Source organism: Podarcis vaucheri (genome assembly GCF_965113315.1).
Source record: "Podarcis vaucheri genome assembly, chromosome: 2".
Lineage (NCBI taxonomy): Eukaryota > Metazoa > Chordata > Lepidosauria > Squamata > Lacertidae > Podarcis > Podarcis vaucheri.
In genome coordinates, this window is record NC_138760.1 from 24,502,615 (window position 1) to 24,529,975 (window position 27,361).

Consider the following 27,361-nt stretch of genomic DNA (forward strand, 5'->3'; position numbering starts at 1 on the left):
ATTCCTGATGTTCTAATCTAGAGCAGGGGTAGGCAAACTAAGGCCCAGGGGCCGGATCTGGCCCAATCGCCTTCTCAATCCGGCCTGCAGACGTTCTGGGAATCAGCATGTTTTTACATGAGTAGAATGTGTCCTTTTATTTAAAATGCATCTCTGGGTTATTTGTGGGGCATAGGAATTAATTCATATTTTGTTTTCAAAATATAGTCTGGTCCCCCACAAAGTCTGAGGGACAGTGTACCAACCCCCTGCTGAAAAAGTTTGCTGACCCCTGTTCTACAGGAGCTGGGAAGAGTCTTCAGTCAATTTTCTTTTGTTTGTTTTTAAAAAATGCAGATTCACATTTTCAACTTAAATCATGACTATATGAATAAACTGGAGTTTGCTTTGGTTGCCCCTGGTGCTAAATGTATTTACTGGGAAGCAAGCCTCATTTTGTTGTAGAAAAGAAAAATACAGTGATACCTCGGGTTAAGTACTTAATTTGTTCTGGAGGTCCGTTCTTAACCTGAAACTGTTCTTAACCTGAAGCACTACTTTAGCTAATGGGGCCTCCCACTGCCGCCGCGCCGCCGGAGCATGATTTCTGTTCTCATCCTGAAGCAAAGTTCTTAACCCGAGGTACTACTTCTGGGTTAGCGGAGTCTGTAAACCTGATGCGTACGTAACCTGAAGCATATGTAACCCGAGGTACCACTGTAGGTAGAATTCAATGTCGAGCTGAGGTGATCATTCTGCCAGTGCAGCTATAGATAGATAGATAGATATTCTTAGAGCAAATGGTTTGCCGGAGTCTATTGGTTCCTGTAGGCTTAGCTGCACAGCCACCAAAAATGTTTCCTAACTACAGTTCTTGAACTTAAATTCCATTTGAAACACAGAAAAGAGAGTTGATCGTCAAACATTGTTTTGGAATTATATGGTATCCTTATCCTTAGCCAACGGTATATGACTAAGGAAGGTTTAGATCAAGAATTCCTAACTGAAGAAAGAAAGCAATTCAGTTCATACACAGAAATAACACACACCCCAATTTGGCAATGTGCTAATGCCAATTCATAAACCAGAGGGCTTTTATTCTCAGCACAGTCGGTGCATCCCTCAAATTTATAATCCAGGTGCCAAATGGATTTAACAGCTGATATCAAAATGGGAGCAAATTACTGTGAGTTGGGATTTTGAAGTTGCTGTGAAAATTATAATATGAAGCGACAAGACAAAGGTTGGAGACTTTTTAAAAAATCATTAGTAATAGCAGGTTGCCATCTGTTTTTCTCTGCTCAGCTAAACAGTGATAAAAAATGTGTGTATGAGAGAGAGAAGGAATAGAAATTAGATTGCTGATCTCTCCACCTTCAGTTAAACTAGCCGCACTGCTTTGTACGCACTAGCTCAGTTTTTTTAAAAAAAACAAAAAACTGTCAACCAGTTTTTTTATTAAAAAAAGCAGTGAGAGGAACTGATGGAAATGTGTCTCTATATAAGCAAACACGGAATCTATAACACTACATCGACATGTTTGCTGTGTCATAACAGAACCAACTTTTTCTAGCTTAGAAAGGGGCGGCTGCTTCAGGGATACAGTCCTTTGTTGTATAAACAGAACAAGTTTCTAGCTCTCTTGGTAATTAAATCAAAACATGAGAATGGGGAGGCAGTTTAGAAGAAGTTGTGTGTTTGCTTCAAACAGTCCATGGTTCCATTGGTCTCTTATGCCAGTCCGTGCAGTAGAGGCAATAGAGGGCTATCTATACTTGGTACTGTATAAGGCAATTAGCTGCTTCTACGTGGGTGGCGCTGTGGGTTAAACCACAGAGCCTAGGACTTGCTGATCAGAAAGTCGGCGGCTCCCGTTGCTCGGTCCCGTTTCTCCTGCCAACCTAGCAGTTCGAAAGCACGTCAAAGATAAATAGGTACCACTCCGGCAGGAAGGTAAACGGCATTTCTGTGCGCTGCTCTGGTTCGCCAGAAGCGGCTTCGTCATGCTGGCCACATGTCCTGGAAGCTGTACGCCGGCTCCCTCAGCCAATAAAGCGAGATGAACGCCACAATCCCAGAGTCATCCACGACTGGACCTAATGGTCAGGGGTCCTTTTACCTTTACCTATGACGAGCTGGTGCTAAAGGCACAGGAGCAGGTCAGCTGGCAATCCTGTATGAAATAATTTATACAGATGAATGATAAGGATTAGTGAAATGGCCAGGCTGCAGGAATGCCAGACGGCTGCAGTTGTTCTCAAATCAAGCAACCTTCCACCCCACCCCCAATCCCTCCCGCGTCACCCGGCCCCTTCTATAGGAAAACCCTCGCATAAGCCAGAGGCATAATCGCCTCGGGACGCCTCGCTGCTGGCGCATTGACCACGTGCGCTCCGCAACGCGTCATTCTCCCTATGTAAACAAGAGGGCGGGACTATGCGAAATGAGATCCCGCCCTTTCTCGAAACTCCAAGCGCGACTCCCACGCCAGGTGCAGAACTTCAAAACGGCGGCGGCGTGGGAGAACTTCGGGATCTTCCTCGTCATAAATCACTTTGGGCCGGGTAACGCCCCCCCCCTACCCCGAGCTCGGCTGCTTTGGCGCAAGGTGGGAAAGAGGAGGAAGGGAAGTGGGGGAAAGAAAGACCGAACCTGGGCTCGGGGCCTGGAAGGGCGCGGCGTCCCATCTCATCCCTCTGATCCTGCGGGCAGGCGCAAATCCTCCCGTTTGCACAGCCAACACGTCCGCATCTTGGAGGAATCCCGGGCGCGACGTGCCTAGCGCCCGCTCCTGGAGGCAGCCTTGGGAAGGGGGAAGGCGCTCCGCTCGCTCCCCACAAGCCGCCCCCGGCCTGAGCGGGGGACCCACGTGCTCTTCCAGACCCGCAGCCAGCTCGGCGCGCAGTTTCTAGCTAGGCTGCAAAGCTCACCGTCATCCCTGCTCTGCCCTGGCAAGGAGCCGATCGCTGCTCTCCCTCCCTCCCTCTCTCCTCCTCTCTCTCTCTCCACCGCTCGAGACAGAGTTGCTGCTGGATGCACTGAGTTGGCTTCCCTGCCACCAGCTCCTGGGCAAACCGCGCTGGGGACGCCGGCCACCGACGCTTCTTCTGCGCCACCGTCCCACGAAGGGGGTCTGGCGGCTCGCCGGAGGTGGGGGGCCGTTGCGATCGTGGGCTTGGCGACGCCGGAGAATCGCCCCCTATAAAGCGACCTCCCTTGGCAAGGTCACCCGAGGGGGGGAAGAAGAAGAAGAAGGCGCTCTTCTTCGCAGCGCCCGCGCGCGCCCTTGCCGTCTCTTCGGAAAGCGCCCAGGCGACGCGGCTGGCCCGGGGCGCGTGGACGCGTGTTCCTACTGCCCCCTAAAGCGGTCGTGGCGCGTTCCCCACGCCTTTCGGCTGCAGAGCTTTCCCGCGAAGTTGTGGCCCCTGCGGCGCGCCGGCTTCCCCCGCTTCTCCTCCCTTCTGCAGGCTCATCTGGGCTTGCAACGCGAGGGGGGGGATCCTCGACCGACCCGCCGCTGGATCGCGACTTTTCTTGCTCCTGCAAGCATCGCCCCCCCCCCTCCAAACACCACCACCACCACGCATGAAACCTTTTGGCGCTCGATGGTTTTAATCCCGCAGGATTTGCAAGCCGGGAGGGGGCTTCCTCCGGCCTCATGAGGAAGCAGCAGCAGCAGCAGCAGCAGGGAAGCCCCCCACTTCCATGACCAGGAGGAGGAGGCACTTCTCCTCCATCCGCGGAATGAGCGCGATGTCTGCGACGCTGCCACAGAAGAAGGGCAGGCGCCTCCCAGCGTGGCGCGGCGCGGCTCCTAGAGGGACTAAGGCGGCGGCAGCAGCAGCAGCGGGAGCTCAATGACCAAAAGGGGCTGAGGAAGAGTAACCGGGAGGGCTCGCGGGTGAGCGCTCACCTCGCGTGGGCTAGCAGGGCAGGAGGCGCAAAAGTTTGGAAACTTTAGGGCGCGCGCCTAAAAAGGTTCCGAAAGGTCCGGCTCCCCTTGGCCTGTGCAGTTGGATCGAAGCTACATCAGCGCCAGCATGCCGGTTAGAGGACGCCTCTCATCTCTCGAGGGATTTTTCCCTTAAGGAGGGGAGGGCAAAAAAAAAAAAATTCTACCCACGCAACAACACCCACCCGGTCTCTGGCTGCAGGAGCCAGCATGGAAGAGGAAGGGGCCAGGCTGCATCGGCGGCTTTGAAAGTTTGCCAAACACCTCCGAGGTTGCTTTTCTTCCTCCAGCCCCCGCCCCCCTCGCCGAAAGAGGAGCGACTGAGAGGAAGGGCAGAGAGAGGGGGGGCAGATCGGGGGTGGGCTGGGGGGGGATCGACTAGGGAGTTGGCTGCTTCCAAGCATGGGAGACAGGTTGCCGGAGCCAAGCCGTGCAAACCCTTCTCCCGCGGTGGCCGCCTGCTCGGAAGCAGAAGCGATCGAGGTCCTGGAATCCGAGGATGTCCTGCCTATGGCTACGGAGGACGTGAGTTTCGTTTGATGTCTCTCCCCCCCCCTCCCCGCCTCCCCCTCCGTTCCCAGTTGACTTTAATCGGATCAAGCTATTTAAAAATAAACTTCGGAATTAAAGGGAGGGGAAGTTTGATTCTTTCTAGGAAGAGAAAGTGGGAAGAAAATGAGGTTTTCCCCCCCCCATCATTGGAGTTCCCAAAGTAGCCCCTCTGCAGCAAGATCCCTGTTTACACGGGAGTAAGCACGGCTCACTTGAGTGGGGGGTTACTTCTAGGTAGGTGTGCATAGGATGGAGCCTGAATAGCTTTGCTTTTTAACCAGTGGGTGAGCTCAGTGTGATTCTGCAGATTATCTGTACTCCTATAGAGATAGCTATATGCATAGGTGTCGTTTTAATTCCATACCCCCCCAAAGGAGACAGCAGAGCAAGTTTTTTCCAAATTAAAAGCGTTTCCCCCCTTTCCGCAAAATGCTGTGTGTTAGTTTGCACCAGCCTAGAAAGGGCTAACGAGTTGGCAATACACCCCAAACTGCTCTGCAAACGGGATGAGCTCCTGCCAGGAGCTGTTGTTGCCCTGGGTGAGAAACCGAATGAAAATGTGCCATGAAGGCAAAGGAATATTAACCCTGCTGTGATTCAATAGGCAGTTGCTGCAAAGCACATTGGATAACCTTGGGCGGGTGACCCAACACTCAGCCACCTTGCAGGGTTGGTGTGAGAATAAAACGGGCTAATTCCCCGATTTGCTTGGAGGAATGGTTTGATACAGATGTAAAATAATCAGAGGTATCTCACAGAGACAACGAAAAAACGACCCCCCACATGTTGCTCATCCTTACTTTGGTGCTGGGTGATTACTTCTAGGGCAGATCCACACCATCATTTAAAGCATATTCAGTGCATATTTAAAGCACATGACTTCCCTCCAAAATTATGGCAACTGTAGTTTGTTAAGGATGTTGGAAATGGTAACTCCGTGAAGGAGAAACTGCACTTCCCAAGGTTCTTTAGGGGGAAGTCATGTGCTTTAAATATGCATTGAATATGCTTTATTATATCTATGGTGTAGATCTGCCCCCTAGTTGTTGCTACTACTGCCTCCCTCCTGCTGTCAAATCATGACTTCCTGCTGAATAATGCAGTGGTACATAAGTGCCCCCAACCTGCCAGATGTAGCTGTGGACATGTGGTGGGTAATTTGTGCTAATGCACAATGTCATCTGCAAGAGCTTTAGCTTACATTTGAACAAATGCGGTGTGCTCAGCGGATCACTCACACTCTTCCCATGCAATGCTTGACTGTTTGCTGCAAGCTTTTCATATTGGTTTGTTGTCATCCCTCCCCACATGTGGAACCTTCAGAAATTATTACTGGCACTAATATCATCTCGGGGATAAGAAAATAAATGCAATGAGATTTCAAAGAAATTACTCTTCTTCCTAGTCGTTTGAGGCAATTTTGCAGCAAAGCACATTTGGGTCTGAATCCCACAGCCGGTTTGGGATGTGACCACATGTACTTTCATTTTCATTAAGTGTGTGCTCAGTACTTTCAATGTGAACCTCCAGCCTTCCTAAGCAGCCTAACTTAGTTGTAAGCCTTAATCTCTAAAGATTCTTAAACAGTGAACCTTATTAGTTACCAAGTATTTCCCTGAGAATGCATCCCCCCACTTCATCTCCAGCTGACGGTTGGCGGAAGATTTAGGGATGCTTTATATTGCTCTTAACCCGCAACTGCTGCAAGATTAATCACTAAATGGCAACCAGAGCGCTTGGGTCTCAGGGATGGCACATTCTGCTATCTAAGCACTTTTAAAGCAAATAGTCCTGTGACAGTGAGCGATTCCCCGAGAGCAATTTCCTCCTGTTGGTTTTCTAACTCATCCTATTATTTGATTGTATTTGTTTCCTTTCTGAAGATTTCCTGGTGCAAAAGCAACCCACATATTCAAGCTGCTGGTGCTTGAATAACACACAGGAGAGCCTTTGCCATAATTCAGAATGCTTCTAGTGGTATTAGCAGGCAGAAACCTCCTAATTCCCTAGCAACTTTCCTGGCAGAATTAGAGGGGCTGGAATGCACCGGAGGACCATTTAGTCCAGGGATGAGGAGCCTGTTGTCCTCCAGACGCAAGTCCCATCATCCTTGAGCACTGGGCATGCTGGCTGGGCCTGATGGGAGTTGGGAATCCGACAGCATTTGGTGATCTGCAGGTTTCCCATCCTTTCACTAGTCCGTTGTTTCAGGTGTTCTTTCAAAAATGTATCAGGAGTTCCTCATTGAGGAGATCAGCAATGGCTGAAAGAACAGCTTGGCCACCACTATCTTTCTCTGCAATGTGCAGCCAGTCCAGACCTGCTTTCTAAGATGCAAGAAGTCCCATTGAGTTCATTGGGGTTATCCACTGGCACGTTCAGTACTTCAGCCTTAGTTTCAGACTTGCGTAACTGGTTTGAGTCGCTCACAGAAGTAGGGCAACTCTTGTGGCATCTCCTAAAAACCTTGGGAATTGTAGTTGTGCCTGTTCTTTGTGAAAGGTCTGCAGCTATCTCATAGAACTACATAGAGCTGTGGCTGTTACAAAGTTTGGAAAGTTACAGCAGCCATTGGTGCAGCACAGCTAAGACAGTAGCGTAGATGTCCTCTGAGAATTCTCGTGCACTGCCAAACACACCCACACCCATCCCCAAATCTTTTGTGACCCCTGCGGATCTGACACTGAAATCTGAATCCATTCCATCTTTCCTAATCCTGTGCTGAATGGAAATGATGGCGCGCGCGCACACACACACACACACACTGCATCAGGTTAGACTTGCCACCAGGAAGGCCATGACTAGTATGTATGACAACTTCCTGTGCTGTCCATTTGTCCCTTGAGCCCTGAATCAGGGACCTACAACCTGTGTCCCTCCATATATTGCTGGACAACAGCTCACATCGCCTCTAGCAGTTGTGTTTGGAACTGATGGGTGTTAGAGTCCAACAGCAACTGAAGGGCAACAGATTCCCCATCACTGCACTAAACAGTAATGTGAGAAATGTCCTCCACCCCTGAAAATCTGGGATACCTTCTCCTCCTTCCACCCCTACGTGTGAAATTTCTACTCTCACACCTTGTGAGAAAAGAAATCTGTTCTTGCAGTCCCTACCTTGATAGTTTGTGTGTGTGTTACAGTGGTCGTGCATAAACCCAGTGAATAGCTGACTCCTACTTTTTAAATAAAATAAATGCACAACTTGTTGGTATCTTCTGTTAGTGTTTTAGCAAGCTTGTGGCAAGAGTGCCAAAGAGTATCGTAGAAAAATCCACTTGCTGTTTCTTGCCGACTTCCTATCCACGCGTCCCATTACTTCCTGCTTTATAGAACCATAGAGTTGGAAGGAACCAAAGTCCATCTACTCCAACCTGCTGCCCAAAGGCAAAGCTGCCAAGCCACCAACCCCCCACAGATCAACCTCTGCTGTCCAGGACACAGTGTGACTCAATCAGAGGGCAGAAGCATGTGAGAAAGGTATGTGCAGAGGACCTAGCTCGGAGCAAAGTAGTGCTTCCAAATGTAGCGAAGATACTGATGTGTGTTTTCTCATGCCGAGTGGCAAATTGACTTGTCTGGTGGGATGTGGAGTTGTTGGGGAAAGGCTGCAGCAAGATCCTGTCGCTGCACGATGTGGCCCCCATTCTCCTGTCAGGCGGTTTCATTGTGAGTAGATGGGTGGCAGTTAATGTCAATGGTATCTTGTAGCTCCTGTGCACTTTCTGCATGGGGCGAACCCACCCACCCCAATGGGTAGGCTTACATCTGTACTCCTTTGTGGATGGGTGTCAGCCTAGAGACATGAAGCGTGAGTGCCGGCAGGACTAGGACCAAAGTTGGATTAAGTTCTGGAGAACGTCAACAGGAGGAGAACCTTCAGAGGCATGTCATTTGAAGGGAGGGGAAGTCGAGCTAGAATGAGGGTGCTGAAGGGCAAGCTGGCAGATTGGGAGGAGGGAGGAGGCAGGTGGGATCAAAACCAAAGCAGAGATGGTACCTGACTGTTGCCCAGGTAAAGAGTCAGGTCTGACCTGGAAGTATTTGTAACCAGGCAAGGCAAGAAGGAACCAATGAGCAGTCTGGAGGGGGTGGGAGTGGGAGGAGCTGCGTTAGGATAATGCCCCTTCTTCCTCCACTAGCACACTAGTTACTAGTGCACCAACATGGATGCCCTTGGTGTGCCATGGCTGGATGTCTAGGAGTGGTGGGAGGCACTGGGGGGGGGGAACCCCCAGAGGAAGAAAGCTCAGAGCCTGGAGATTGGTGGTGGGACAACGATGCAAGGCATGCTTAATGCTGTAGTGCCATTTCTGCAGGGGCTGCCCATCCCGTTTCAGCGCCTGAAGCTAAACAGAAAGGTGCTGCTCCACCGCAGCTGTGGTGGCGACGGCAGTTTCTGGGTTCTGGAAAGATCTTCCCGAAAGCTGCCGCTTCTCCTTGCTTCTCTGGTGGTGGGACAAGCGAGGAGAAGCTGCTGTGGCTTCCAATAGGATCTTACCAGAACCTAGAAGCTGCTATCACTTGTTCTCTTGCAGCCGCCGCAGCAGGTGGCAGTGCATTGAGGGTTTGATCATGCCCTTCCCCCGCCCCCGCTCCCCTGTGGCTCTTGCTGCTGAAGCAGACTGCTTCCTTTTGCCTCATTAAAAGGCTGTCCCTGCATTTCTGGCTACAAAACCAAACTAAGCAGGAGAAAGAGCTTAAACGGAGGGAACCAAAAAACTTGAAGAACCTCACCCAACCCTCCCATTTTTGAAAAAGGACAAGGACTTTGGGGCATGTGGGGCAAGTTTTGTGCTGAGCCCAGAAAAAATGGCTTGGGCGCTGGTTGCAACCTCTTCCAGTTGCATCTCTCTCTCTGCAGGGTGAGATCCATGTGGAGCCCAGAATCCCAACTTAAAAGGGAATGTGCTGATTGGGGAAAGGAGCCTTTGCACCAGACCACAGGGGGAAGTATCGGATTCCTTAGTGCTTGTAACCCCCTTCTTAATATTTAAATACATTTGTCTTGCTGGATTTCTTTCCCAGAGAGTAATAATAAACCCGATATTATTACCTGGGAAAGCTATGTTTAACAATACATGTAATTAGAGAAGAGAAGCCACATTTAATATTACACAAGAGACCGGAACCGCTCTTTCAGAAGCAAACAGGCTTTTAAACCTCCATAATTATAGCCCCCCCCCCAAAGTCTAGCATTTAAAATGCCTTAGATCTTGTTTTTAACTCCTTCTTGGGCCAGCTTAGGTGGGTACGCATCTCTCTTCTTCCATGAAACTATTAAAAGCAAGGGACTCTACAGCTAATTGTAGAATTAAGTTATGAACTGGGCTGGTTCTGCAAAACACTCACCATTAGGGTTGCCAACTGACCACAAGGAATTGGCCGGATCTGCTGCTGTCCCTTGTAACGGCAGCTTTATCTGCAGAAATCAGCATGTGAAGGTTGTTGTTGTTGTTTTGCAGCATGTGGATGCACATTTCCCCCCTGCTAATATCTGCAGATCTAACATTGCTCAAGGCACACAGCAACAGAGGCTGGTTGAATACACGGATGGTCTTCAGCTTGTGGGTTGCCTCTGAATCTTAGGTGGCACAAGTTCAGCTTTAAAAACAGCAGGGTGGGTTCTGGCAGGTGCATTCCCCCCCCCCGCCTCTTCTGATCAGCAATCTGTACCTGTGGAAATCCCCTCTTCAGCTGCGGGTGGTGCAGGAGTCCCATTTCCCTTGGCACCTGTTCATTCTAGGGGGGAAAGGAGAAGGACATAGGCAGATGTTAATATTAAATTGGTCCCACATTGCTGGTTGGGTGTCTTGGGTTGAAGGTGACTTACAAGAGGCAATAGCTGCAAAAGGCACTTGTATGATCTGCCAAAGTCATGCCCAGTCAGGTTCATGCCAATGAGGTCTAACTGAAGGGATGCGTATCTTGTATCAGTGGTGGTGGCAGCAACGGCGGCAGCAGCACATACACACCAAGAGGGAAACCAGAGCACCTCGCTGCAAAGGGAAGCTCGGCTGCCAGGGATGTGTGGCATCTCTGTCTGGCGGCATCTGGAGTTGCATTAAACAAAAGCGTTGATCGAGCATTAACTCTGAATCACTGGGCAGATTTACTGTGACAAGTGGGAGTTTTGATATAAAGGAATATTCACTCAGGCAAGAGCTCGATTGTTTCTGTGGGATTCCAGGGAGCTAGCGCACAAAAGCTGAGCTCTTTAATAGAACAGTTTGCCGAGGTGGACCTGCCATGCGTTTTCAGGTTCGATTGGCTGGTGTTATGCGATCTGCTCTAACTGGAGGTTGTCAGGAGCGCACGGCCTGGTGTTCCTTATAATGTACAGTGGTTTAAAAAACCCCTGCTAGTTTAAGACTCTCATATCGATTCAAGTTCAACCAAGCCAAGAAACTGCAAACCAAGGCTGATGCCCTAAAAGATCCTATGCAATGTCATAGATTGCACTTAGTTGTAACTTCCCATCCAGGCACCTGCGCTTCTTCCTTGGTCTTTCAGGTACACATCCATAGGAGAAGTGGCTCCTTCCTCAGAGCAAGGCATTCTGGATAAGGTGGGCCTAGGAGAGTGCCAGTACTGCTGCTGTTTTGTCATGGTGACTAGAAAACCAATTTTAAAGAGTTTCAAAAGCTTATAAAGTTACTTTTAACATATATTTTTTAAAGAAGATTTTCTAGCCAGTAGTGCAGGCATTTTCCTTGGCCACCTTTCCCTCCCGCTGTGAGGAGATCTGTCATCTCCTTGGCAGTCCCCTCCAAAGGATGCCTCCACAGCGGTTTCTTGCAAATAGGAGGCGCCGCTGGTCTCCTCACTGCCTTGATTTTGATGTAGTTCTTTATTCCGGCCGTGTTCCTGATGTAGATCTTCACTCAACTCTTCTTCCCTGGTTGGGGGGCGGGGGCGGCACTACTTGGTGGTTTGCCTCAGGTGCCAAAATGTCTTGGGCCAGCCCTGTGTTGACAGTCTTTATCATCCACAAATTTGTCTCCTTTTAAAGACATCCAAGTTGGTGGCCATCTTGTGGTACCGAATGCCATCGTTTTAACTGTGCAAAGATATACTTTATTTTGTCTGTCCTATCTCCTCCAATGTTCAGGGTGTCTATATGTTTTAGTGCTGTGCGTGCGAGAGAAAATTTTTCTCTTTTCACTTTCTACATGCCGTACATAACTTTATAAACTCCTGTCATAACACCCTTCACTTGTCTTTGCCCCACCCCAAGCTTAAAAAGTCCCAAATGTCGTAACCTTTCCTCATGGGGTTTTAAGATGCATTAGACTTGTATAAAGCCATTATGATAGTGGCGTTTTTTTCTATCTTTATTTTAGATCTTGTTTAGTTTATGTGGAAATTGTTCAGTTGTGTAATAATAATAATAATAATAATAATAATAATAAATTGTTTATTTATACCCCGCCCATCTGGCTGAGTTTCCCCAGCCACTCTGGGCGGCTCCCAACAGAATATTAAAAACACGATAAAACATCAAACGTTAAAAACTTCCCTAAAGTGGGCTGCCTTCAGAAGTCTTCTAAAAGTCAGATAGTTGTTTATTTCCTTGACATCTAATGGGAGAGCATTCCACAGGGCGGGTGCCACTACTGAGAAGGCCCTCTGCCTGGTTCCCTTTACCTTCACTTCTCACAGTGAGGGGAACCACCAGAAGGCCCTCAGTGTCCGGGCTGAACGATGGGGGTGGACTACGATGGTTTAGGACTACTTTTGTTATGTTGAAGTTATGTATTTTTTCTTCTTCATGTTGTAAACTGCCTTGGGCATGGTTTGAACTGTGGAAAGGTGGCCTACAAATAAAATTATGTATGCATATATGTATGTGTGTACCATCCAGATGTTTTGGAGCTACAACTCTCATCAGCCCTAACCAGCATGGCCAGTGGTTATGGGCGATGGAAGTTGTAGTATAGCAACATCTGAGCTGCACCAAAGAGGGCTGCTCTACAGAGTGTTGTGCAATCAAACATAACGGCGGCCTCTTTTTGACATCTGTGATGGCAAGGGGGTTTGTGCCTCTGGTGTGGTCATAACTCTTCAGAGCAGCTCACTGTCCAAGGCAGCACCAGACTGCAGGACTTCCGTTTCCTATATTCTCCATTTGATTACCTGTCTCTCTAAAAAAATAAAAAATGTTTCTGGAATGAATGTACATTTCTGTGCTCTTACGCTTTTCTTCCTCTTTCCCCCTCTTCTTTCTTTTATGCATTGCCTCTTCCCTCTGTCAGCACTGGAAAGCTCTGTTTGATCAGGTATGTGAATAATTCAGATTTTTTCCCTCTCTAACATCTGCTAACAATGGAGACCCCGTGAGCTTGTTCAATGGGGGAATCTTTTGTAACATGTAGCTTATGTGCCGTTAGTGTGGCACTGATTTGGTTGCAGTCATGCTTGGCAAGCATTACCCCCAACTCTGGGGTACTGATGCCTGTTGTACTGTATCTTTGTACACCTTCCTTTAAATTCTTACCCTTATCAATGGATGACCCAAACCACTGAGCCTCTTGGGCTTGCCGATCAGAAGGTTGGCAGTTCGAATCCGCACAATGGGGTGAGCTCCTGTTGCTCTGTCCTAGCTCCTGCCAACCTAGCAGTTCAAAAGCACACCAGTGCAAGTAGATAAATAGGTACTGCTGCGGCGGGAAGGTAAACTGCATTTCTGTGTGCTCTGGCTTCTGTCACAGTGTTCCGTTGTGCCAAAAGCAGTTTAGTCATGACTGTGGACAAACGCCGGCTCCCTTGGCCTGAAGTGAGATGAGCACCGCACCCCATAGTCATCTTTGACTGGACTTAACCGTCTGGGGTCCTTTACCTTTTACCAGTGAATGACCCTTCTTCCCAGGGCTGTGCTGTAAAAAGAAAGCAGCTCAATATGTTTAAAGATGGGTTTTCCCCTTTCTTTAGAAGTTTCATAGCACAGTTGCTAGTTCAGCTCCTTCATGCTTGAGTGAGATTCACAGGTAGAGCACATTGTTACTGAATTTCAACTTTTACATTTTAATAACAGATCAGCTTATGGGGAAATACCTTGTGTAAGGTTTGACATGCTCTCTATATCTAATGTTTCAACAATGTGTGGGACATATTGATATCGGTCAGTTTCTTAACCCCCAGAGCTTCACTGATTTAGCCTAAGAGACTAGTTGATCACTGAAAAGAATCATATAACTGATGAATTGGAAGGGACTGTCAGGGTCATCTAGTGCAATAGGCCCAAGGTTGGAAAGATACCTAAAGTGTTAGGATGGCAGGATATAGATGTTTTACATGTTTTCTTTATTTCAGCTGTCTGCAGTAGCACAGATAATGCTAGATTAAGATTCAGTAGTGAATCTCCACTTCTGCCCCATGCAAAACCAGGGGCGACTTGAACCCAAAATCTCCTCATTCATGCGCAAATGAAACATAGTACAATTATATGTGTCACACATGCACAGCAAACATTCACTGCTGATACACAGATGTCACCTCTGTGTATGCATAGAGAGGCCTTTTTTAAAATCAGTAGAGCCTCTAAAGTGAATGGGATTGTGGCAGAGGTTTTAACATGTCTGCTGATGTTGCCCGTTGCTTAATCCTGCTAGTGCAAAGGCTTCCTTTGGCTGTTTTCATAGCAAAGTCAATAATTAAAAAAAACAAGAAAAACTAAGCAGGCGGGAGCCGTCTGGTCTCAAAGATCTACTGAAGTCTGTTCACAGTTACGTTGGCAGGCTAGGATTTGTTCTGTCACTTGCATTTTGCTTGTTTGCATTTATATAATTAATGGGATTTTACCTGTGGATCTGAAAACCCATTGCCGTTTGCGAGCATTCAAATGGTGCTTGTAGATATTTTCAAGATACGTGTTCTAAAACACAAATGTGGAGAAAAGTTAACATTTCAAGGTACAATTTCTTTCCATTTCCTTTTTTATTCCCCGTTTTAGTGACATGCGAAAATACGTAGACATTTTCCTAGAGTTTTGTCTTGCTGGCTCGCTTTTGGCCTGCAACACTCTGTTAACGTGTTCCGCCCACTTCTGTGTAGGCAGAAATACCACTTTATGCAAGCGAACTGTTATTACTTTGTCTGGCCCTTGAAGAAGGCAGCGTTTTATGAGGCAATATAATAATTTGGTTCCTGTATGTGGTCAGACCGCACAGCGACTATCTGAGTGGGTTGCCTTGCCAATGAGATGTGCCTCTCATCCCAGAGATGGCTTATTACCATTCCCTAAGTAAGCTCACTGCCAGTGGTGATGAGTGTCTGTTTATAACCCAGTAAGCTGTGCTCTATATTTAGCCCATAAATCTGGGGTGAGCAACATCCCTCATTGTGTGCAGAATGTATCTGGGGTGGGATAGGATCATGTAGTTGCATTACTCTAATGACAAGCTGGAGTCCATTCTGTAACACATTGGCATGAATTTACTCCCATCTGTATCAGTTGTTTTATTTGGGGCGGGGTGGGGTGGGGCGGGAGAAGGCTTTATGAGTTTGCTTTGCCACTCTGAATTTCCTCTTCTTTGGGAGCTATTTTATGGTCACTTTTCATAGCTGCTGCTTAGTTTTTGTGTTATTTTGATGATAATAATGATAATGATAATAATTTATTATTTATACCCTATGGGTTTCCCCAGCCGCTCTGGGTGGCTCCCAACAGAATATTAAAAACACGATAAAACATCAAACGTTAAAAACTTCCCTAAAAAGGGCTGCCTTCAGATGTCGTCTAAAAGTCAGGTACTAGTTTATTTCCTTGGCATCTGATGGCAGGGCGTTCCACAGGGTGGGTGCCACTACTGAGAAGGCCCTCTGCCTGGTTCCCTGTAACCTCACTTCTCACAGGGAGGGAAGAAGAAGAAGAAGAGTTTGGATTTGTTATCCCGCTTTATCACTACCCGAAGGAGTCTCAAAGCGGCTAACATTCTCCTTTCCCTTCCTCCCCCACAACAAACACTCTGTGAGGTGAGTGAGGCTGAGAGACTTCAGAGAAGTGTGACTGGCCCAAGGTCACCCAGCAGCTGCATGTGGAGGAGCGGAGACGCCAACCCGGTTCCCCAGATTGCAAGACTACCGCTCTTAACCACTACAACACACTGGCTCTCAGGGAACCACTAGAAGGCCCTCAGAGCTGAACGATGGGGGTGGAGGCACTTATTCAGGTATACTGGGCCGAGGTCATTCCGAGGTATTGGAAAGTATGTCAGTAAGTGAGAGGAAGCTGCCCTACACCAAGTCTGGTCCATTGAGCTTAGTATGAATAGCACTGACTTTCTAGGATTTCAGAAAGGCTAAGATGGAGGCACTAGGAACTGGTCCTGAGACTTTGGCATGTATTCTGTCACTGAGCTATTATCCTTTTATCATGATGATGAAAACAGGGAGGGTCAAAACTATGCTGCTGTTGCTGGAAAGGCACCTGCAAACTGAGTTTGGGGCCTGAATGTGCAAGGCACCCCCTTCCTTCCTTCCTTCCTTCCTTCCTTCCTTCCTTCCTTCCTTCCTTCCTTCCTTCCTTCCTTTTCAGTCCATTGAGATGTGTAGACTACAGCTGCCTAGTCTGAATTCTAAGAGGAACCAGCTGCTTTGTATTTTAACAATTCAGCAAAAATGCTATATTTGGATAAACGTGCTATCCCTGTTTTCAAACCCGGAACCTGAGTGTAAACTCCGTTGGTGAATAACTGGAGGGAGGAGTACAGGACAGGTAAGACAGGAGTCTCTGCTCACGGCAGAGCCACAGAAAAGTAGCTGCGAGATGGAACACCCCCTGACTCCACCCCACCCCCCAAAAAAATTATGGGTCTTGTGTGCATGCATTCATTAGGAGTATTTCTGGCAGCAAAGGGCATCATGCAGAAACTCGCCCTTGCCTACTGGGGCAGGAATGGGACATCCTATGATGTGTATTCTCAAGCCAAATCTTTCCCTGAACAAAGTGAGTCTACCCATTAACCACTGCAAAGATTAAAAGTGGAGTGGGAGTTGGTTCCAAGGGCATGTGCTCTGTGGCGCTCATCCTTCAAGCCCGTTTCCACCTGACAGTTTTCCTGCCTCAGCAGGTCAGGATTCCCACCCCCTGCGTTCTGCCACTGGAAGTATTTTCCAGCCGATTCTCGGCAGCAGAGAGTCTAAGGACCCTTAAACCAGCCTTCGCCAACCAGGTGCCCTCCAAACACTTTGGATTTCATCCCCCAGCTAGGGATGGTGGAAGTTGCAGTCCAAAACCCGGTTCCCCAGATTACGAGACTACCGCTCTTAACCACTACACCACACTACAGGCACTAATCCTGTGCCTGCAGAACTGCCGGCTGCCATCAGGGATATTTCCCATTTGGCACAGGGTGTTTGTATGCATCAGTGGTAGCTGGAGATATTTTGATGGAAGATGGTCTGCTTGATCTCCAATTTTCCTGCAAGGAAAATTCCACAAACTGGTTCATTTTGACCCTACCTGAAATGATGATATAGCTATTTTGAGGACTTGGGTGATGAGAAGACATCATCAGATTCTGGCTAACTGGAGTGCTATTGCCTTGTTGTCCATTGGTCCTAACAGTGGTTTCTGTGGCTTTCTAACAGTGGGAGCAAGCTTCATACTGAGCAGCTGGGTTGAAATTTGTCCCCAATGAAACTATAAAGAAACTTAGAACATCAAACCAACTAGAGCCCTAAATGGATACCAGATGGCAGACCTAGAATCCAGCTGCTGTTGTCCCAGATATCTGGGTAGCAAGGCAGTCCAACTGGCAGCAGATGGCGGTGGCGCAGGTGCTCACCCACACCCCTTGGGTAGGGAAGCAGTCATGAAATAGGGCATCTAAGGATGCACTGCACTCCACTGCCAAAAGCACCATGAAGCTGAATTTACGTAGTCTCTGCTTGCAAATGTTAACGTTAAGCAGTGTCATTTGAAGCTGTAGACTCATGTGCAACCCAAAAGATCGGCTGTTTTGTGGTTTATGTGCTAGGTTCTTGACAACGTCTGTCCCAATCCTCAGTTGCTGGGCAGTGAGGTGACTACATTGCTAGAAATGGAAGATGATCAAAAATGAGATGAGAGCTTGGTGCAATATATCACTTAACACTGGATTAAGACTTGCCAGTACTCAGCTGAAATGGACTGGGAGGTAACTGAAGTCTCAAAATAATTAGCCCCTCCTTAGATGAGCAGGCAACGTTGAAATTTAATCTATTTCTGGGGTGTTGTTGCCAAAGAGAGCACAGCTCATGAGAACTGGTCCCCAAGCTTCAATGGATTCACAGAGCTTTTATCACCTATGGGCAAAAGCAGATGTCTTCTTCCTAGATTTGAGAAACCAAGATAGATGGAAAGCCCACTAGGTTTGGGTTGGATGATGGAATATATTGTTTGCTGTAATTAAAAATTTCCTCTTCTATCTGGGGTGGTTGAGTGCAAGTTTTAACATGTCTTTATCACATTTGTATCTCATTATAGGAGACTCATGTGCATCTCAAAGTAAGCGTGGCATACATTTGTCTCACCACCAACCCTCTTATCCTTACACGACAGTGAGTTAGGTTAGTGATCGACCTAAGCTCAACCAGTGAGCTTCATGGCTGAGTGAAGATTTGAATCTAGGTTTCCCTGATCCAAATCTACCACTTTATCCAGCACAGTCTAATATTGCCTATTCCGAATAGCAACAACTCTTTAAGGCTTAGGCAGGGCTCTTTCCTGGGCTTACCACCTGGTGTCATTTTTAACAACACTGGAGTTCGAACCTGGAACTGTCCTTATGTAAAGCATGTGCTATGCTGCTGAATTAGGACAAGGTGGAGCCCATGAGTGCCAAAGATGCTTGAGGGTAACTTTGTTAGCCCTCCTCCTGTTGGGAGTTAGCTCGTGTGGAAGAGTCAGTTCCTACTGGGACTGCTACAGGGGCAAAAGCCCCAGTCCAGCTTGGCCCACCCACAGCAGCTATTTGCTAATCAGCTATGCAAGCCTGAGTTCTGTAAAAAAACATATCAATTAGGTCACTAGCCAGTCAATAGCAGGTCATGTTGAACTGAAGTTCGGAAAAACTTTCTGACAGCAAGAGCTGTTCAGCAGTGGAACAGACTCCCATGAGAGGTTGTGGGCTCTCCTTCCTTGGAGGTTTGTAAACAGAGGTTGGATGGCCATCTGTCATGGATGCTTTAGCTGAGATTCCGGCATTGCTGGTGCTTGGACTAGATGAGCCTTGGGTTCCCTTCCAGCTCTTAAGATTCTATGATTCCAGGACCTTGGATAGCTCCTGCTCTGAAAAGGTCTGGAGCTCAGCTGTGGCCTTTTTATCCCTGTTGTCCAGGCTGCCTTTCCCAGGCTCTGACTTCTTCCTGCCTGGTGAATGGAAAGTCTTAAAGAGGCTGGGCTGTGTTGGAGGCAGCTCCCACCTTCTGCGTTGCAGCCTGCATGGATAGCTCAGTTGGTTAGGGCGTGCTGCTGATAGTGCCAAGGTTGCAGGTTCGATCCTTGTATGGGGCAGCTGCGTATCCCACATTGCAGGGGTTGGACTTGATGATCCTCAGGGTCCCTTCCAGCTCTACAATTCTGTGATTCTATGAGGCTCTTGGTGTAGAGGTGGGGTCAGTCCCTCTGAGGAATTTGACTTGGGGGTGTTGTCTCAAGCTCAGGAGGCTCCTAGCTGATGGGCTTAACGGCCTGGTGTCAGAGCCCAGGTTCAGGTTCAGCATCTCTGTGGCTTATGTCACTAGTCCTTATGATCTAGCTAGTGGTCCCTCTTCAGTGCCAGAGTCTTGGCTGCTGCTCAGGATCAGGGGCATGACCCTTTCCTGTGGACGATCCCATGAAATGTTTTCCTGTTTTGTTTTTTGCTGGGACTGTAATTCTGGATGCACTGACGATAAAGTGGTTTTGGTTTGTTTTGCATCTTGAGTTTCAGAATGTATTTATACATGTGATCACATCGGATTTTTGTTCCACATTTGCCATCTCTCTTGAGAGTTCAGGTGTGTTCAAGCCACGCTGAGCACTTCACACATCATTCTTGAATTAGAAACACATTTTCAAGCAAAGTAATCACATCCTCCACCCCCACCCCCACCCTCACTTTTTAAACTGCTTTCTCTTACTAGCTTGGTTTCTATTTTTGAGGCCTGTTTATTGTCCAGTTTCAATTTGTATGGTTGGTGTCTTTTAGTTTCTATTAAAAATGCCCCTTGCTTTAACTCTTGTGTGCATTTTCTAGTGAAAACAGATGTCTGTGAATTGCTTAAGAATGTTCATAGCAGGTTTACAAACAGCTTCCTGCCTGGTTACCTCCGATAAGTATAAAAGCATCTCTGGGCGTCCAGAGAGGGACAACATTTGTAAAATGGCGTTTCAGGTGGTCCTTGTGCCATAAATGTGTAACACAGACAAATGTAGGCAATAAACCTTTTTTAATGGGACAATACACACTTATTTGTTTTGTTTGCAAAGCTGGCTTGCAGTTAGAAATCACTATGCCTTTAGAATTGCTGCAGATTGTCATTGCAGGGCAATGCTAACAGAGGTGTAGGGAAGACTGGGGCATCAGAGCAGGATTTGATGCCCTCTTGACTCCTAATCAGCATGGGGTTATTTCCCAGATTTTTGTGTTGTGCTGGCTCCAGGCTGGCACAGCAGAAGGTCCCAAATTGGGCCTCTCTCTGGCTGAATTCCATACTAGTGCAGCTCCCAGTCTGTGGCCCCTATTCTACCCCCAGAATGCTCTGTTTTCCCCCACCCACTGAAGTTTGTCATCTAAGTCTTCTAAGGACTGTAGTCATTAAAGCAGCACAGGACATGTTCCAAACAGAGTGAATCCTCCCGACAATGATTTAAACAGAATATTGCATCAGCAGTCCCAGAAATGGCAGGAGAGACTCGCCTTTAGATAAGGGAGCACGGGGAGAAAAATATATTGGGGGAGACACACACAAATACATACAACCCTGCGCTTGATACATTGACTTTCCTCCTGGCTACAAGGGCACTCAACAGAAGTTTAATTAAGCAGCAATTGTTGATATTGTTAATAAGCAAGGCTTTTTACTAGTATCAGATATTGTAACCTGGTTGTACCCTAGTAGTGGCTAGATCGCTAAGTAATGTCAGGAGAACAGCATCTTTTTTAAAAAAGAAGGCTGAGACATCAATTTTACAATACTACATTCATGGGTTGTGAAGCTTGGCACACCCTTTTTGTGAATCCAGTTAACACCCTGTGGGACGACGGTGCAAACTGGCTTTCACCCCTAAGCTTCCTACTCCTGGTGGGAGGGCCTCTGGTTGTAGGCTTCTGTCCACTTGGTCAAAGGCTGAATAGTTGGAGTCTGCACATCAGCAGCGTTCATCCCCCACTGAGAAGCTGGTGGAAGGAACCTGTGCTCCATCCTAAAATCCCCAGCTCCTAGCCACCAACATGGTGGTTGTAGTTCGGACTGCGGGTAGAACTGCTGTTCTTACATTTGCTATCTCATGGGTGTATGATGAGAATGGGGTCTTTCTGGCAGATCCGGCGCCGGGAGGTAGCAGTCTTCAAAATTAGCCAGGCGCCAGGTGTATTTAGCACCTGGCTTTCAACCACTTGTGACCAAGTGAAGATGCCTGGGCGTCAGGATGGCGTCTGACATCTCCACCATCTGGAGGTGCGTGCTTGAGGATCCTTGGATCCTGACTGTTTTTGCACACTAATACCCCATCCTGTAGAATTTTTTATATTTTATCTGCACAATTGGAGTGAATTTCTGGAACCAAAACGTTTTGGGGTTTTTTTCTGTGCAGCCTGAGCAGGAGGAGGCAGAGGTTGGACTATCAGGGGTCAGCAAACTTTTTCAGCGGTGGGCCGGTCCACTGTCCCTCAGACCGTGGGGGAGGGCAGATTATATTTTGAAAATAATAATAATAATAATGAATGAATTCCTATGCCCCACAAATAACCCAGAGGTGCATTTTAAATAAAAGCACACATTCTACTCGTGTAAAAACATGCTGATTCCCGGACTGTCCGCAGGCCGGATTGAGAAGGCGATTGGGCCGGATCGGGCCCCCAGGCCTTAGTTTGCCTACCCATGGACTAGACCAATATATACGTGGACTGTCCCTGGAGCAAGTGACATTTCTTCCTTAAGTTCTCAGTTTGGGAGTGCCCTTGTTGAAGTCTGGAGATCAAGGATAGGCTGGGGGCTAGATCCTAATTTATCAAGCTACTTAGTAGGTCCCTTTTAAACTCCTTGTCACATGCCTGACTTAACAGTGGTTTGCCATTGCTCCTCACTCCCACTCTGAAAATCATCCTTGACAGCAATCTGTTTGCTCAGACCTGCCGCCCCCACCCCAGCCCCCAGCCCAGAAGCTCCCTACTGCTTAAGTTAGCACCTTGGTTCAGCTCCCTGCATCTCGGGCTGCATTTTTGTTACAGCTCCTGAGGGAGTCATTGATTCCTCCACGAATGGCTTTCCCTCCCCCAGCGTGAGTGTGATGATGCTAACAAGGCGAAGCGGTGTGAGAGCCTCTCTCTGGAGATGCCAGGCTAAACCTCAGCTGTGTGGGCAGGAGAGAGGGAGAGAGAGAGAAAACTTGACAACCACATTGCAGTTACATCCTGGAGACTGCTAATGCCAGGAAAAGTTCTGATTCATAACAACAGCAGCAGCTACAGTGCAGATCTGCAACAAGTGCATCTGAGGACAGTGGTAGGAAAAAAGAGGGGAAACCATAACTTTACTTTTTAAATGGAAAGGATTATACTTTCAGCCTCTATTTCAATTTTAGAGGGGGTTTTTTTTGGTGGCTTATAATTGACAGAGCTGTGGCTTTAAAAACCATTAGGCTTTCTCCATTTTCGTACCTCATGGTTTTTGGATAAAAGAAGGCGATATCAGTAAATGTGGAAGAGGAGTTAATTATTAAAATATTTCCCCCTATTATATATGCATAACCACTTGATTAATTTCAAGTGTATCTCCTGTTATGTGAGAACATGACACTTGATTAATTTATTTTTAAAAAATCCTACAGCATATGTTTTTATATTTCTAGAGCTAGGGATAAAAATAGAGCGAGAGCGGTTTATCGTTTTCCTTTCCCATTGTCCTCTCTTGTTGCCTTTCCTTTGGGCTTGGTTTTATGCCACATGGTACTTGTGGAAAAGAAACGTTATTAACAGAGAAGAGAGGAATAGCTTGGTTGTGGCGAAATCAAAGAGGAGTACATGGTTGGCTGAGGTGACTAGGAGAACTCTAAATCGCCTGCAAGTATTTCACTTAATACGTGAGTTGGCTTGATCCCAAGTTCCTACTGCTGCCCCTTGAATTTCCAGAAGTCCCTCTAGCTAATTCTAATCCTATCTTGTCTATATGCTGAAGTACAGTTTCACTGCCAGCAAAATCTTGAAAGGAGCCTGGGTTGGTGGAGCTGGTGGAGGCAAATGTTGTTTCTTTTGTTTTCTTTTTCATTTGTGCCTGATAATTTACTATGGGTGCAACCCTAAGCTTCTTGGAGGAGCAGCTGGGTAGCTGTTTTGGCACCACATACCTCTCCAGAGTCACTTCCCTGATGCAGCGGTAGGAGGTTGTGCCACCATTGCTAAAGCACTCTTGGTATTCCAGTGGTGGTAAGAGCAAAAGGAGAGGCTGCTCTGGGGGCTTGTCAGGGGCAGGTCAATGAGGACTCGAAGGACGTCGTGTTATCACTTGGATAGCTCAGTTGGTTAGAGCGTGATGTTGATAATGCCAAGGTTGCAGGTTCGATCCAAGTATGGGACAGCTGCATATTCCTGCATTGCAGGGTGTCAGGTGCTGGTGGTGGTTGCTCGTGAGTAACCAGGCAGGACTCTGACCTGTCTTTTACAGGTTTTATTGGTGCAAAACTATTTACAGTGCAGAAACACAAAGTTCACGTCCGTCTTAGTCACTTGCAGATTCCGGGAGAGGCCCCTTCCGGTTTCTCCCCCATCTTAAGAACTTCGACACCCCACATCTCCGCCTCCCATTCTTACGTTTCACCCCTCTGCACAAGCTGGGCGACGGAAGCGGCGTGCCTGTTTCGTGGCCAGCCGAGCTAGATGAGGCGCTTAGGCTCTCAGTAGCATCTTCGAGCCCTCCCTTCGCTCGGCTTCCCTCTTCCCCCTCTGCTCCACTGGTGTGGCTTTCCCCACCATTGGGTGAGGAGCTGCTCCCCAGAAGCATCAGAGGCTCTCTGTATCCCTTTGCCTCCCTCCCCTGTCCCGATGGCAGTCCCCTGACACCGGGCGTTGGACAAGATGATCCACAGGGTCCGTTCCAACTTTACAATTCTATGATTCTATGACTTTGGCTCTTCCCCTCATTTATATAAGACGGACCCCAGAATGGATTGTTTTCTCTCCCATTGAAAAAAACCATAAGGATTTTTTAAAAAATCATTTTCAGAAGATAGGGGGAGGCAGATAAAACCCCCTGCTCCATCCATCCTGGCCCATATGAGCCCTGCAAGGCTTAGGAAGTGACAGTTCTTCCCCGCCCCCTACAACCACCATCAGATTGCTCTGTCTATGCCAACTCCTCAAGGCAGCTCACAGCGCATCTGCCTTGGTAGCTCAGTTGGTAGAGCATGAGGCCCTTAATCTCAAGGTCGTGGGTTCAAGCCCCATGTTGGGCAAAGGATTCCTGCATTGCAAGGGTTTGGACTTTCAACTCTACAATTCTATGATTCAACAACTGCTAAAATACAATTATTTTTTAGTTACAGATAGGTAGCCATGTTGGTCTGCCATAGTCAGACCAACATAGTCAGACCAACATAGTCAGACCAACATACCGTATTTTTCGGACTATTGGACGCACCGGCCCATAGGACGCACCTAGATTTTTTTGGGGGGGGAAATAAAGGCAAAAAAAATTTATCCCCCCCCCCGCCAGGCGCGGGGCTTGGGCGGGGAAGCCCGAGCTTCCCCCTCCCCCAGAACGGGACCCAGAGCCATGCCAAAGCTGCGCGCAGCTTTGGCATCGCTCTGGGAACTTGCGGGGCTGGGGGAGGAGGAAGCCTTCCGCCAGCCTCCAAACCATGTCGGGAGACAGCGGGATGGTGCGCTGCACCTCTCCCGCTGTCCCCCGAGTTTGCAGGGCTGGCGATGGGGAGGAGCAGGCTTCTCCCCCCGCCAGTCTTCTAGACAAGTCGGGGGACAGCGGCAAAGGCGCGCTGCGCCTCTCCCGCTGTCCCCCGAGTTTGCGGGGCTGGCGATGGGGAGGAGCAGGCTTCTCCCCCCGCCAGTCTTCTAGACAAGTCGGGGGACAGCGGCAAAGGCGCGCTGCGCCTCTCCCGCTGTCCCCCGAGTTTGCGGGGCTGGTGACGGGGAGGAGCAGGCTTCTCCCCCCGCCAGCCTTCTAGACAAGACGGGGGACAGCGGGAAGGGCGCGCTGCGCCTCTCCCGCTGTCCCCCGAGCTTGTGGGGCTGGCGGTGGGGCTCTCCTGAAGCCTGGAGGCTCCCCCCCCAGCCTCCAGATCAGGTCGGGGAATAGCGGGATGGCGGAGCGCCGCCATCCCGCTTTTCCCCGACCTGATCTGGAGGTTGTGGGGATGGTGGGGGGGAGAAGCAGGCTTGCTTCTCCCTCCCCCAGCCTCCAGATCAGGTCGCGGAATAGCTGGATGGAGGAGCGCCGCCATCCCGCTTTTCCCCGACCTGATCTGGAGGTTGTGGGGATGGTGGGGGGGAGAAGCAGGCTTGCTTCTCCCCCCGCCAGCCTCCAGATCAGGTCGGGGAATAGCGGGGTGGCGGCTCTGCGCCTCCCCGCTGTCCCCAGCTTTTGGGTGCAGGCTGCTGCCCGCAAGCCTTGCGAGCCCGCGGGACATTCCGCCGGGCTTGCAAGACTTGGGATAGCTTCCTGAAGCCTGGAGAGCGAGAGGGGTCGGTGCGCACGGACCCCTCTCGCTCTCCAGGCTTCAGCAAAAGCCTGCATTCGCACCATAGGACGCACACACATTTCCCCTTCATTTTTGGAGGGGAAAAAGTGCGTCCTATAGTGCGAAAAATACGGTAGTCACTTCTTCAGGTATCTGAAGAAGTGTGCATGCACACGAAAGCTCATACCAAGAACTAACTGAGTTGGTCTTTAAGGTGCTACTGGAAGGAATTTTTTTATTTTAATTATTTTTTAGAGATACTTCCCTGCCTGTATTTTTTTTAAAGCCCATTCTGTCAACAGATCACACTCCCAAAGAAAGTTTTGGGTGAGGCTCATTGAAGAAGCAAAGCATACTGAAGGAATTATAAAAGCGCTTCCCCACCCCTTCTCATTATTTCCCCAGAAAGGTGAAATGCGTAGGGCGTGAGGACTTGAAAAGCTGGGGAAAGTTTGTTTGGAGATGTGTCTGGTTGAGGTGGGGGCAGATGGGGGGGGGAGGTGGGCTGCCTGCATTTACGCCCCAGATCTTAATCCCTTTTACAGTTGTCAGCGTGGCCTGGCAGAGGGTCTGGAGGCAGGGGGAAAGGCGGATAGAGTAGTCTTGAGCGGAGGGAGTTGTTGGGGCTGGGGTGGGGGAGGGTTAAGAAACACCTGCCCCAGTCCTGGCCCTGGTACCTTTGGGAGGAATGGGGATGACAGCTGGGCCGATGCTGAGGCGACTATCATCTGCTACTGTTTGACGCACTCTGTCCACGGAACACACGATTAATGAGTCAAGGAAGGCCTATTGTGAGTGACAAAGACCCAGAGGCTTAAGTAGGGCTCTCGGTCCAACATCGTATTGCATTTTTCAAGTGGGGTTTGCGGGGGAAACATTGAGGCGCTGTCTAAAGCCACAATGCTTCTCTTTTTTTTCTTCTCCCCCAAACTGCTGCTGACCTTTGTCATGCAACTTTAACCCTTCGGCTTCTCTGGTTTGGGCTTTGGGGCTGAAGAGAAATCTCCTTTATATTGATTGCCTTCTCTCTCTCTCTCTCTCTCTCTCATGCCTTGAAAATATGCTGGTGATTGGTGAGGACATATAGCTGGAGGCAGAAGATGCTTGGTAGTTGCTGGCCAAGTGTCACTGTTCCCCAGCAGTCTAATTAATACCCTCATCTTTTCAGTTTCCGGAAGTATAAGAAGCAAAGCTCTACCTGCCTCAGGAGAAGCAAAAGCTGCTTCATGTAGATTTTTCATCTATTTCAACAACAAAAAATCCAAACCACCCTTTATCCAAAGGCACCCCAGGTGTACAATAATAAAAGTCCAATACAACAAAAGCGAGACACAGTCGATCATCTGAAGTTGTGGGTGTTCAGCTGGAAATGAGTGTTTGCTTTGTTGAAGCACTTCCTCCACACTCCCTGCAAAGGTGATGCTATGCTCTTTAATGATTCAGAAAGCTGGTTTGAACTTGCTATCTCCCTCTAGTAATGTGCTTTTTCTTTTTCCTTCTTCCTGGGAGTATGTAGGACGGGTTTCCTGAAAAAGCTGTATATTCCAGCCGCAGGCCAAGAAAATACAGCACTTTTCTCCACTCTGCCTACTGTTTCCTTCATTACATGTTTGTCACACTGTCTACAAAGGTTGTAAATATGTGCAGGCTAGGATGAGAACATGTTTGAATGAAAGGGAGCGCTGTTCATGTAGGTTCAGATAACGGAGGTTTTTACAGTACCCTGTTCGCTTTTATTAAAATGTGCAATGAAGGCAGATATTACCATGGAAGAAGTAGCACACAATTGAATTTGGGTGCATGGCCCTTAAAATATTGCATGAATAGAGATTTCTTTTGCACATTGCCCTCTGCTGCACAACATAGGAATCCTTGCATAGCGCCGTTCATTGCCATCAGGACTTGATTCCAGCTGGCTGATGTTACACTGGCATCTGGGAAGGAGTGAGAGCCAGTGTGGTGTGAGAGCCAGTGTGGTGTAGTGGTTAAGAGCGATAGAC

The 27,361-nt window shown here is 48.3% G+C and overlaps 1 protein-coding gene and 1 long non-coding RNA gene across 13 annotated transcripts in view; one reads left to right on the top strand and one right to left on the bottom strand.

Moving 5' to 3' along the window:
- RHBDL3 (rhomboid like 3) overlaps positions 1-27,361 on the top strand; it is a 142,286-nt gene that overhangs the window by 5,092 nt on the left and 109,833 nt on the right. For 4 of the 12 annotated variants that reach the window (XM_082212654.1, XM_082212659.1, XM_082212660.1 and 1 more), the window contains exons 1-3: positions 2,635-4,456; positions 7,817-7,963; positions 12,739-12,762. In XM_082212654.1, the coding sequence (XP_082068780.1) occupies positions 4,334-4,456; positions 7,817-7,963; positions 12,739-12,762 (294 nt within the window). In that variant the 5' untranslated portion in view covers positions 2,635-4,333. Of the gene's footprint in view, positions 1-2,288; positions 2,588-2,634; positions 4,457-7,816; positions 7,964-11,066; positions 11,094-11,174; positions 11,504-12,738; positions 12,763-27,361 lie in introns of those variants that run through there. The other 8 variants (XM_082212656.1, XM_082212658.1, XM_082212663.1 and 5 more) reach the window with 8 other exon arrangements.
- Positions 1,417-2,684, bottom strand: LOC309526693. The gene is made up of 2 exons (XR_014216847.1): positions 2,627-2,684; positions 1,417-2,152 (listed from the first exon to the last, which is right to left on the bottom strand). It is a non-coding gene; the product is annotated as an uncharacterized lncRNA (long non-coding RNA).